Source organism: Amphibalanus amphitrite, unplaced genomic scaffold, assembly GCF_019059575.1.
Source record: "Amphibalanus amphitrite isolate SeventyFive unplaced genomic scaffold, NRLGWU_Aamphi_draft 000510F_arrow, whole genome shotgun sequence".
In the NCBI taxonomy this organism is placed as follows: Eukaryota; Metazoa; Arthropoda; class Thecostraca; order Balanomorpha; family Balanidae; genus Amphibalanus; species Amphibalanus amphitrite.
The window spans coordinates 285,345-298,419 of NW_024882004.1; the positions used below are offsets into that span (position 1 = coordinate 285,345).

The following is a 13,075-nucleotide window of genomic DNA, read 5'->3' on the forward strand; positions in this document are numbered from 1 at the left end:
CTTGTTCACAGTGACAGTGTCATCGTGTTGTGACGAGGTCCTGCATGACCATGATCTCAGCAGCTAAATTGTCCACTTGCGAAAGCTCCCACCTCAACGAACGTTGTCCTGCGTGGCAGCGCGCTACCGCACCCATCCAGATCTCCAGACTTACGCTCGTCACGCGCAGACTGAATCGGGAGCAACCATTTCCATGCTCACTTTATTAGTGCATATAGAAAATGTTTTATCTAGGCGGTTCAGTAGAACTTACAGTTTGAAATGACACAGTAGTTCACAGCATTTATCACTCGGTGATATTCGATATATGGGACACTAAAGGCCTGGCTACACTATGCGTTTTCTGCGTGCGTTTTTGCGGGTTTACGGGTTTTGCGTAATATCGTTCTAGAATAAAAACACGATATTACGTTTTTTGATGTTTTTATATTAAATTTTAGTCAATTTAAGAGTGATGTTAACTTTTGTACATAACTAATGCTCAACAAATGTAAAAGTAGTATTATTTATAACTTTTTTTTTTCTAGAACGATATTACGCAAAAAAAAAACGCAAAACCGCAAAAAACGCACGCAGAAAACACATAGTTTACTATGTAGCCAAGCCAGACCTTAACTGCTCCAATACGCCTAAGCATCGTATCCGTAACGATAAGTGCAAATAACTAGAATGAGGCTATTGATGAATGGCCATGAACATATAAAATGCAGTCTAATTGAACTCACTGTTTCAATAAGCTCGCTAATGATGCTGACACATATTGCGTTTTACAGGATACACAATTAATATTATCAAAACATCGTTCACTGAGAAGTTTCTAGGACAGGGTGAAACACGTTACGACTCCGAAGGTGCCGGTCGCCTCTCAAGGTCTTCCACCTGGAATGTCTGATAGGCCAAACCACCATTAGTTTTGTTCATTTTGGCGTGGAGATGGATGGGATCGCTGGCGACATTCGTAATATTTTTCACAAACAGCTTCTGAATCTCCTCGATGGATTTCCCGTTGGTGTGCGGCAGACACAGTTTGGCGAACGCAGCCATCAGCACCTGCATCAGAGCGAAGAACCAGAAGACGCTGGCCATGCCGACACTGTCGGCCACCAGCGGGAAGCAGTAGACCATGGCGAAGCTGGCGGTGCCGTAGTAGAGCAGCAGGATGCCGCCGAGCTCGGCTCGCACGGCGTTCGGCAGCAGCTCCGTCAGCAGCACGTTGGTGAGCGGCGCGATTCCCAGCGACATGGTGCCCACGATCACCAGCACCGAGACCAGAGACACCCAGGCGTAGTCGGCCAGCGCGGCGCTATAGTAGAAGAAGAAGCCGCTGATCAGGCAGGCTACGCCGCCAACCACGCTGTTGATGAAGAGCAGGCTGTTCCGCTCGCATTTGCGGATCACGATGCTGGCGGCGACGGAAGCCACCACTCTGAGCACGCCCAGCAGGATCGAGCCGATGTACGGGTTGCTGAACCCACCGACATCCTTGAAGATGACCGGGGCGAACGAGGCCGTGGTGAAGCCGCCCGAGAACACGAAGAACGTGTAGATGCCGAGCATCAGGCCGAACGGGACGAGGTTGTGCCGGTGTCTGAGCAGGCTCAGCACCTGCAGCAGCGACGCGTCGTGCCGGTGCTCGTCGCCGAGCGACTCCCGGATGCTCTGTATCTGCTGGTGCACGTCGTAGTCCTTGCCGTGGTAGAAGTGCAGCGAGCGCTGCGCCTCCTCCTCCGGGTGGCCCTTGGAGATGATCCACTTGGCGGAGCGCGGCAGCACGAGGGTGACGACAAACATGAGCAGGATGGGCCCGATCCCGACCGCCAGACAGGCGTGGCGCCAGCCCATCAGCCAGCCGCTCAGGAAGATGCTCAGCATGCCGATGCTGATCATGACGTTGATGAAGATGGCCAGCACGCCGCGGAGGTTGACGGACGTGATCTCGCCGATGTGTGTGATGGTGGGCCCCAGACTGGTGCCGATGCCGACCCCGGTCAGCGCGCGGCCGGCCAGCACCGTCCAGAAACTGTTACCGAGCGCCAGCACCAGCCAGCCGGCGGCCACCACCGGCGCGCACAGCTGCACGATGCGCACGGTGCCCAGCCGCGGGTTGGCGTAGCTGGACATCAGGAAGCCGCTCATGTTTCCCATGGCGAAGATGGCCGCCACCCAGGAGATCTGCGAGCGGGTGAGCGCCAGGTCGGCCCGAGCGGAGGTCATCTGCTCCGTGAAGACGCCCGTGAATGCCTGCGACGCCCCCAGGTTGAAGCCCATGGTGGAGAGAGACACGGCAGTCAGCACCTGGAGGCAGCAGAGCGCGGCGCTGGGTCACGGAGAGCGGAGCTGGCTCACAGACAGAGGGGCGCCAGGTCACAGATATTGCGGCGCGCGGCGCTCGGTCACCGGCGGGCTCCATCGTCGAAGACAGCGTCCCAGCTCCTCCATTCCGAACACTGGCGGATCTGGGGGGGGGGGGGCATTTCGGGCATTTGCCCTTCCGCAGTGTCTGAAATTGACGCAGTTTTGTCGTTTACCTCGCATAAAAAGAAAACTGTACAACTTCTTGCTTTAACTCTCGCCGGCCGAGGCCAGGGGGATTGGCGAATGCCCTCCCCTCCCCGACGTTTTTCGAATGCTCTGAACTTGCTGACCACAGAGAGCTGAAAGTTGGCACACCTGATCTTTGGTTCAAGTTGAATATCTAACACTTATTGCATCGCCAGGTCAGGTTACTGACCTACGATGTCATAACTGGACGTTATGACACTCTAACTTTACGCTCGTCCTAAGATACCGTAACTTTGCAACGCCCTCAGTGCCACGGAGCCTTTTACAGGAAGGTAAAAGTTGCAGGGCATAGAAACCTCCTAAATCCTGACAGCCCTGATATTTTGACTTTTCATTAAGTTCACCTGCGGTCAGATCGGTCACGAGACCTCACCATTGTAGGTCAATATGAAATACGGACACTTTTTTTGGCGCCAGAAAAAAAGCTAAGACTATCTCAAACACGTAAAATCGTCACTTCATACCCTCCTTGCAAGGTTCGATACCTAACTTTTGCCTTCTTGCATCGTTGACTTTGCACTGTTGACATTGTTGATTGTTTGGCGTTGACCTAAAGTAAACACCCAAGCTGACCTATTCTGAAATAGTACACCACTATACATTCGACTTTGAGTATGCCAAACACGATCATACAATGGTGCAAGAATTAAACCCTTGTGATCATTTTTGACGAAGTTATTTTCCATTCGAAGCTCTACATTGCGGCACTTGACCTGACCTAAGAGTCCAGAGTTGGACCTGAATACCTGATAGTATAAAATTGGATACCAGTTACTCCGTGTTCTAACGAGATACGGTCGTTTTTCTGTGAAGCTCTATAAGGGACTAAACGGCGAGAGGGCTGTCCCGCCGTCCTCTCGGTCTCTCTCAGCATGTGGGAAGCTGCTAGGTCTGTTGAGGGTTGGCCATTGAAAGCCTTGTAACAATGAGCCATATGTGGTGTGACATGCCAATCATGGTAGCTGTTCACATATGTAAATAGCGAGCGCCGTAAGTCTTCGTTGACGTCTGGGCAGTCGCGTGTCATGTCAATATTTAGGAACGTACGTTATGACATTAATTACATTAATTTAAGTGTTAATTTAGGTAAATGTCTTCTAACCTCTAGCTACCCACGGTTTTAACTCCTGTACCTGTGCTGACTGCCGATAACTGGGAAAAACCGTCTCGCGGATAGACAGCCGATTTTAAAGTGAAACCGAGAACAATTGACGTCCGGTTTGTTTGAGACGGAAGATGTTTTGGTCTATACAGGGAAAGTAATGGAACCTTACATAAAATCCATGTAATAGCCTAGGGACAAAGTAAAAAAAAAAACAGATCACGACAACATTTTAATTTTTGACATAGCCGGGCATAGCCCCGGCCGCCAACTTTGATTGATCCCGTAAGGCAACACTTTCACCGTGCGGGACTTCTTCACAGCACTGGCCACTGAGTGCATATTAACACGCCAAAAGCCGAAACAGAAGTCACATGCGCGACGATCTTACGGATTCCCCAGGATTAGCGAATCGCTTCTGGCTTGCTCTGCTAATTAAATGTTCTGCACTTCCTTGACTGACAACCGAACAGACAGTGGGCTGAATGCGTAGTTTCTAGGTTGAGTATACTCTTGGTACATTGACCTGCGCACAATCTGTTGCATCCTGCAGTTTCAAGTCTGTGGTATATGGGGCCTTGGTCCGTAGTTGCTCTCACCTGCATTAGCAGCCCCCGTTTGGAGCACCGTTCCGCGCTGTCCATGGTGCTGCCGTCCTACTACTGCTGATCCCGAAACGGACTGACCCCGCTCGACGACTGAGGACCGACCCGACCCGCCCGCCGGCCGCGCAATGCCGACTCCCGGCTATCAGTGGCCAACTTCGCTCTAAATAAACAAGCGGGTAGCCAACTAGCGACAGGCCGGCTAAAAATTGGCCGCCGAGCCCCGTCAGCGTCGGAGGCGGACAGACACGTGACGGGGGGCGCTGCGCTCCTTTATCCCCGGCGGAGCGGGCGTGGCGTGGGCCGCCCCCCGTTGCAGGGACAATGACACCACCGGGCTGCGTGCACGGTCACGGCCGCCGGCAAACGGCACTTGGCCGCGCCGTGTGGACGACCGGACAGCCTCCGATTAGGGGTCACGCCTCCGAAGACGAAGTGAACACCTCTGAATGGGTGTCCGGCGCGGCGGGCGGCGCCCCAGCCTCCGAAGGTGCGGGGACACGGCGACCGATTCTGACGAAACCGTCACCCCACCGAACACTGACCTCGAAATTTAGGAGCTTGATCACGCCCCCGTGCTGATAACTGCGCGACAATCGGTTTCACTGCGCTGTTATTGCAGTTGCAATCGCAAAGACGTAATCAAAAGTATAATAAGAAGGCGACCGACATATAATAATAAGCTAAAACTATTGGACACACAATGAAAAATGCCAATGAACAATAAGGTAGGTACAGGTCTCACGAGATTAAGCGGTAGGTTTTGCACTTTTACATTTCCGGTTATATCTCAGAAACTAATCGATGTACGATGAAGCCATTTTACACGATCATGGCCGGCTTGTTACCCAACAAGTCGATCGCATCTTCAACACTTAAAAGCTTAAGACGACGAAGATATAGCCTGAAGTACACTAAATTTTCTAGGTGCAAAACCTACCGCTAAAACCCGCGAGACCTGTACATCCAGGGCGCGCAAAAAGTTCTGGCCCTCTTACAGTAAGCGCTCCTACGCGTGCTGTGGTTGCTTTTCGGGAAGCCAATAGCCGCACGCAATAGCTTCAATGATCCTGCTACACAGCCAGATGTCGAACAAAGCAGACCATTAACGGCCAGTCATGGAGGCAGGCTAAACGACACATTGTCGTTGGATACCCGCGCGCAGCGGCCGAATCGGGCATGACCGTTGAGCAGGTTGCGATGAAATTTGTAGCCCCCTGCGAACAATTACGCGTATCAAAGCCAAATACGAATAGGGGAGGTCCTGGAGGATGCCGCCAAGTCAGGCCGGTCACGTCTAGTCAAAACTCTGAGAATGTGACTGCCGTGTCTCAGGCCATCCAGGACAGCCCACGGCTCGGGCGGCAAAAAGTGCCCAACCGTCTCTCAGTCACCCGACCTGAACCCCTTGACTAAAGCATCTAAAGCGTTTTGCAGGACGAGTTTCAGGGAGCTTCCCATCCCAATTTGGAGGCCCTGAAGACACGCATCGTGAAGATATGAGAAACGAAGGACCCCACCTACATCATCAAGACATGCAAGTCTTTCTGCCTCCGTGTGGAGAAGGTCATTGCCGATAAGGGGGTTACTTTGCGCATGAGGCGAGTGAAAGTATCTGGTTTGATAATGCAAACTAGTATTTGGTGTTAGCGTTGATAATATTCACTCCGATTGCATTCGTTTATCGAAGTACAGAAATGGACCAGAACTTTTTGCGCACCCTGTACATGAACTGTAAATGCATGGGGAACCAAAGAACCAAAGAACCAAAGCCTTTTCGACCCAAAAAAGGTTTCGCGGGAAGAGCTGTCAGGCCTACAGCTTTAGAGATACAGAAAAATGTTTCAGACATAAAAAGTGTAGAATTACCAGGGCTTCAAAACTGCAATCTCAGATTTTTGAATATTTTGGATTTTGACCCCTAAAAATAAGAAATAGATTTTTTGAATATCATAGCCGAAAAATCCAAAAAGGTTTTTGAATAAAAAACCGGAATATATGTGATAGTCTCGACCGCCTTCTAATCATATACCAAATTTGAGATCGATACCTCTTTTTTGCCAAGTTATAGCGAAAAAACTGTTCAAAATTGATGACGTTAAATTTTCAAACTCATTTTTTTTTTTTTGCAATTCTAGACCTCGTAGCGCAAAACAAAGACCATCATTAGACTTCCCGTGACGAGCTGCATCGAATCAAAACCCATTTTATGAAAAACTATCAATTTTGAAATTTGACCTTTTTTGACCTGACCTTGACCTGAACTCCACCAGAAAGTGACCTAAACCGTACCTGATGGTCTTATTACCAACACTATTGAATTGGAAATGAAAAATTGGCCATAAAACATGCATCGCACAACCTTAGTAAAGTTGGGTTCATGTGATGATCTTTGGTGACCTGACCTGTGACCTGACCTGGTATTATCAGTGACCTTTAATAGCAACATATGTACTACTAGGCAACTGACGCCCTATCGCTAATTTTCGACAAAATGCGTTTTACTCGGTGTTATAGAGCATTCCCTATAGAAGACCCGTGAACGGTGAAACATTTTATCTTTGACCTGACCTGTGACGTCGTCGGTGACCCCGAGATCAATGAAATTTGGTTTCATTCAACAAATTTGACAGGGCTATCGAACGCCGTTTGAATTTTACGAATCCGTCTTGTAGTTTTGGAGATAAGGGGGGGGGGGAAATGCCCCCCCCCCCCCCACCGCGCGGAAGGTGGCCGGGAGGCCCACTGCCTGCCGGGTTAAAAGCGTCTCTTTTGCACGAGCGCCATTCTAGACACTCTCAAACATCGACACTCAGGTAAAATTGACGAACTGAACCGGAAAATGGCACCTGTGGGCTGTGGCCCCTCGTTACGTCCCCGAGGTCATCTCAGGTCACGAATAGTATCTAACAGTTTTTCGCTAATAACTTCTGATAGAGGCATGCTAGAGCGATGAAAACGCCTTAGATGTGTTCGGCTCGACGATGCGGATAGACTGATATGCAACATTACCTTTTCTGGTCAGGTCATGACCTTGACCTGAGGTCAAATTTTCAAGTTGACCTTTCAAGATCAAATTATAGTTCATTCGAAGCGTCTCAACGAGAGAAACACGATGCTGGCAAAAATAATGTCGTGACTCTTTTGAGTCAAAAGTTATTGCCGAAAAAACACTTTTCGTAAACACTTTTTTGCTATTTTTAAGTTTTTGCCCTCTGGAGGCTAAACCTTTGACCTGAGGTCAAATCTGAGGACATGATAGCGAAAGAGCGTTAAAAGAGCTATCGAATGCGCTTTTCCGCGGTGCTGTAGCTCTATCGATTTCCGAGTTAGCCTTTGGCAGTTTCGAAATGTTAACCCGCGCACCGACGGGGGTCTGCGCCAACTTACAAACGACGGGGGGAGGGGGTCGGATGACCCCCCCCCCCCTGAGATCTCGAGAACGAAGCAAGATAGCGACAAGCGGTAAACGGCATGGGATAGGACAAGGTCTACAAGTTTTACTTAGGTCATTTTCAGGTCAGGTCAAAGATGACGTCACAGGGATCAAAAAAGTCAAAATGGCGGCGCTAGATACGGAGAGCGTTTTTCTCGAATAACTTTCGAACTAGCCGAGCAAGGAAGTAGGAACAAACTAAGGGCATCATTGTGATTCTCTCGTCAATCCGCATCGAATCATACATATGTTGAACTCGAAAGGTCAAGGTCAAAGGACCTCGAGGTCATCATGCATATCATTCGACGCGCCTTGATAAGCTGAACGCAATGAGTCCATCCGCGCGGATGTATCTTGTTCCTGTAAAGGAGTTATTGGCAAAAAACCTTCGGTGACCTTAAATGACGTCACATGACCTTACAGCTGGCCAACAGCAAAACAGGCCTCAAGATAGTGAGGGCTGATCTTAATGAAGTCATATGTGGTATATGGGGCTATTCCGACGCGTTTTAGTGGTAAAAACAGGGAGTTCATTCTCCCCCCCCCCCCCCATTGACGTATAATGGGGAGGTCGAGAAATTGACCTGACCTTAGATCATCGATATCAAAATTCCGAGATAAACAAATTGTAGCTACCAATGACCTAATAACATCCTGCGACTTTCAAATGCCTCCGTCATCTACTGTAGCTCTGACACGGTGACAAATTTGCCAAAAAAGTGACTTTAGGTTGGGTCACTCGAAGTGACCTGGTGACCTGACCTTAAAAGTAAGGAGGTTCAAACTTGCACACCATGTGTAAAATTGATAAGAGAATAGTCATACCAAATAGTCATACCATCGCGGCGCTATGCGCCGCGGGCGCGGGTTAATCTAAGATTTAAGGTTTTGATATAATAAGATAGGTATATAATAAGATTTTTTATGCTCAAAATGATCAGAACATAAGATAATGTATAATAAACCGCGAGAAGGTAGAACAAGTCGGCTCGACGTTAAAAAAAACTTCCTACGAGCGGTTTAATTATTTTATCCCGTACCGCTGACATCTTTCGGGCGCTGGAAGGTAAAAAATGCATTTTATAAAACCAGTATAACGCCTTTTGGGGCGACTAACGGAGCGAGCGAGAGGGTGGGCATTGCACGTGCGAAATTGCGAGGGGGTACCTCCAACTGACTTGTGCACGGCACCCTACTAACCGGTCTCTAGCGATATGCCAAATTTGGGCACAATCGGCCCAGCCGTTCTCGAGATCTGGAAGCGGCACCCTGCACGTGCGCACGTGCAAAATGGGTCCCAACTAGAGATTGCAATCCCGGAACGTTTTACCAATCCCGGGATCCCGAAAGTTTTATTTCGGGATCCCGGGATCCCGGGATCCCGGTCTTGTCACTAAATGTCGTAAGAGTGATTTCCTACTGACATATTTTGCGTCTTTTAGCTTACCACAAACAAAGAGGCAACCAAAAGCCATCCTTAGACCATGTCATTTGCATTAAAAACGATTGAATTTGCGAATAAAACGTTTCGATTTGATTAGCACTAGCATTTATTCCCAATTGGCCTTCATAAAACTGCGCGTCGACCAGTACGTTTACTAGACGGGTTCCAGCACATCCACGCCTCACTCACTCTTCCTCTACGCTACTCGTAGTTAGCGCGACAGTTTTAACCCGCGCCCTGATGGGGTCTGCCGAGCAACGCGGTCTGATGGGGGGGGGGGGGCTTTTGGCCCCCCCCCCCCTAAGATCTCGAGAACCACGCAACATAGCGACAAGCGGTAAACGGCGTTGGATAGCCCCAACGGGGAACTACCTTGTGACCCAATTCCATTGACCTCGGTCAAACTGATGACGTCAGAGGTCAGGTCAAAGGTCGAATTTTCACCGTTTACAGGCATTTCAAGAAATGGGTTGTAAAATCGAGTAAAATGCATTTCATTGAAAATCATCGATGGGGAAATGTTCTTCAAACACATATTTTGCTATTTGAGGTCACTGATACCAGGTCAGGTCACAGAGGTCAGGTCACTGGGGGGGTCACAATATGAAAGTGTCGTGTGATACATGTTTTATGGTCCATTTTACATGACAAATGCGATTATGTGGGTTAGGAAGACTTTTGGGCCAGCTTAGGTCACGTTTTGGTCAAGGTCAGGTCAAGGTCAGGTCAAGGTCAGGTCAAGGTCAGGTCAAATTAGGTCAAATTTCAAAGTTGATATTTTTGCATAAAATGGGTATCGATTCGATGCAGCTCGTCACGGGGAGTTCAATGGTGGTCTCCGTTTTGCGCTACGAGGTCTAGAATTGCTAAAAATTGAGTTCAAAAATTTGACGTCATCAATTTTTAACAGTTTTTTCGCTATAACTTGGCCAAAAAAAGAGGTATCGATCTAAAATTTGGTATGTATATCAGAGAGCGCAGGAACTATTACATATATTCCGGTTTTTTTTCGAAATTCGAAAAGTTTTTGGAAATTTTTTGAGTTTTTCTTAAAAAATCATTTTTTTTATTTTTGGGGGTCAAAATCCCAAAATTTTGAAAATCCGAGATTGCAGTTTTGTAGCGCCGTCTTTGCTCTACAGAACCACATAAAGAACTTTAAAATTGCTTGTTAACTGTAGAATTGGTGAGCGTTTCAAGATGTCATGTTTTTTGCTCATTTTTACTCGAACATGACATCAGTTTGACCTCAATAACTCCTGACCTGAGGTGACCTGCGACTTGAAATTTTGTGTGAAGGTGTCAAATTGATGCCCGGTAAGGTACCCGTTTTCTCGCTATTTAAGAAAAACCACAGGAGGGGGGGGGGGCAAAATGGCCCCCCCCCATCTGGGCGCGGGTTAAGCCATTGCCATGCTGGTAGGTCTGTCTACTTAAAAACTCGCAACCAGTGTACGCCAACTTTGGCAGCTCCCTATTTCACAATGTTTTCAAAACGTCGCTTGGTCACTTTACCTCCTTCCGGTTCCGCTTTCATCATTAATGTCTCTCAGAATTTGCTCGAAAGTCGCTTTGAGAGCAGAGTCACTGACTGGGAGAGCTCCACTCTACCGTCTTCAACGTCTGAATCAGTGAGCTCTGCCGTCACTTGCGTGACATCTGTGACATGTTTCTGCGACACGAGCTCAAAGACTGTCTTGATGACCTCCTTTGTTCCGGCCACGGACGGGCAAGTCAGAATCGCTGAACGATCTGTGATCCTGATAAAGATGTTGCAGCGCTGATGCTGCAATTTTTTGGCGTTCGGGACCCTTTTTCGTACGTATCTAAGCGGCTTAACCGCTGTGGGTGATACCCGAGAGCTACCAACACGGTCGATTGTCGACGGCCAATACGGGGTGCCAGCTAAATAGTTTATCTGCTTTATGTCACGCAGCACCATAAACAGTGTAAACAAGACTCGTGCAGCGGCTGCATTCTTTTTGAAAAACTGATTCTTTTCGGGATCCCGGGATTGGCGGAATTTCGGGATCGGGATTAAAATCCCGCCGGGATCCCGGGATCCCGTTCCCGGGATTGCAATCTCTAGTCCCAACTGACTTGTGCACGGCATCCTACTAACTGGTCCCTAACTGTGTTCCAAATTTGAGCGCAAAATTCAAATCAGCAAAATTCAAACGGCGTTCGAAAGGCCTGTCAAATTTGTCGAAGGAAACCAAATTTCATTGACCTCGGGGTCACCGATGACGTCACAGGTCAGGTCAAAGATTAAATTTTTCACCGTTCACGGGTCTTCTAAGTTCTAGGGAATGCGCTATAACACCGAAGAAAACGCATTTTGTCGAGAATCAGCGATAGGGCGTCAGTTACCTAGTACATATGTTGCTATAAGAGGTCACTGACAATACCAGGTCAGGTCACAGGTCAGGTCACCAAGGGTCACAGGTCAGGTCACATGAACCTAACTTTAGGTACTAAGGTTGTGCGATGCATGTGTTATGGCCAATTTTTTATTTCCAACTCAATGGTGTTGGTTATAAGACTATCAGGTACGGCTTAGGTCACTTTCTGGTGAAGGTCAGGTCAAGGTCAGGTCAAGAAAGGTCAAATTTTAAAGTTGATAGTTTTGCATAAAATGGGTTTTGATTCGATGCAGCTCGTCACGGGGAGTCTAATGGTGGTCTTTGTTTTGCGCTACGAGGTCTAGAATTGCTAAAAATTGAGTTTGAAAATTTGACGTCATCAATTTTGAACAGTTTTTTTCGCTATAACTTCGCCAAAAAAAGAGGTATCAATCTCAAATTTGGTATGTGGATAGAAGGCGGTAAGGACTATCACATATGTTCCGGTTTTTGCGAAATTCCAGAAGCTTTTAGGATTTTTCGGCCATTATATTCAAAAAATCTATTTTTTGATTTTTGAGGGTCAAAATCCAAAAATTTCAAAAATTCGAGATAGCAGTTTTGTAGCCCTGTCAATTCTACAGCTTTTATGTCTATATCGTTTTTCTGTATTTGCAACGCTATAGGCCTGACAGCTCTTCCCGCGAAACCCTTTTTTGGGCCGAAAACGGCAGAACGTGACGTCACTCTGACGTCATTTCCGGCCAACCTATCATAGCCTTTGGAAAATTTTTGGTCAAAATGTGTAAAATTGATGTCCGAGAGGGTACTGAAAGTTTGGTGACGATCGGCGCAGCGGTTCTGGAGAGATATCGAAAAGTCTGGGGGGGGCAAAAAATAGCCCCCCCCCCCCACCAAGGCGCGGGTTAAGGAAAAACGCTAATTGTAAGAAAACCGCTGGAGATATAAGCATGCACTGGTAACCATTTCAAAGAGGAACTCATTGGCTACGATATAAGAGCCTCCCGATCAATAAAGAATGTTTCGTTTGCTTCTGGAGAGCTGCTTTTTCAGAAACATGCAAAAGGGCGCATTTGCGGCTTGCCAACAACTGCTGTAAATTGCGCCAGGGGGATGGCGCAATTATAGTCTGGCAAACCTAAGAAAGAATGGCTTTAAAGTGCTGCGGCCGTTGATGCATGTGCATTTATATTGTGAGAGCATATTTTCTGTCGCAACCTTTTCACACACATTTTTCCGAACCATACATTTTAAGTTATCAAAACACGTGCTAAATGATTCAGGCGCTTTAACTCCGTTCTTTCTTAGGTTTGCCCATTGACCTATAATAAGTATCGGGACATTTGACCTTTTTTACCGTTTGACCTTGAGAGGTCAAATTGGTATTGGAAAAGTAAGATTAGATGCTGGCGAGTCGATTGGTGCCATTTTTAGCGCTGTAGCTCTACTGGGTGGGTCACAATCTGCTGTGCAACTTTGGGCCACGTGACCTTTGCTGACCTCTGTAGGTCAAACGGCTGGGAGTGCCACCGAATGACTCGGACTGTGGATTGGGCATGTCAG

At 47.8% G+C, this 13,075-nt stretch overlaps 1 protein-coding gene across 1 annotated transcript; it reads right to left on the reverse strand.

The window, feature by feature from the left end:
- Positions 1-186: 186 nt before the first annotated feature.
- LOC122392991 (facilitated trehalose transporter Tret1-like) lies at positions 187-4,564 on the reverse strand. Its single transcript, XM_043388417.1, has 2 exons — positions 4,264-4,564; positions 187-2,295 (listed from the first exon to the last, which is right to left on the reverse strand). Exons 1-2 carry the CDS (start codon positions 4,306-4,308, stop codon positions 838-840), a joined length of 1,503 nt encoding a protein of 500 aa, XP_043244352.1. The 5' UTR covers positions 4,309-4,564; the 3' UTR covers positions 187-837.
- Positions 4,565-13,075: the final 8,511 nt, after the last annotated feature.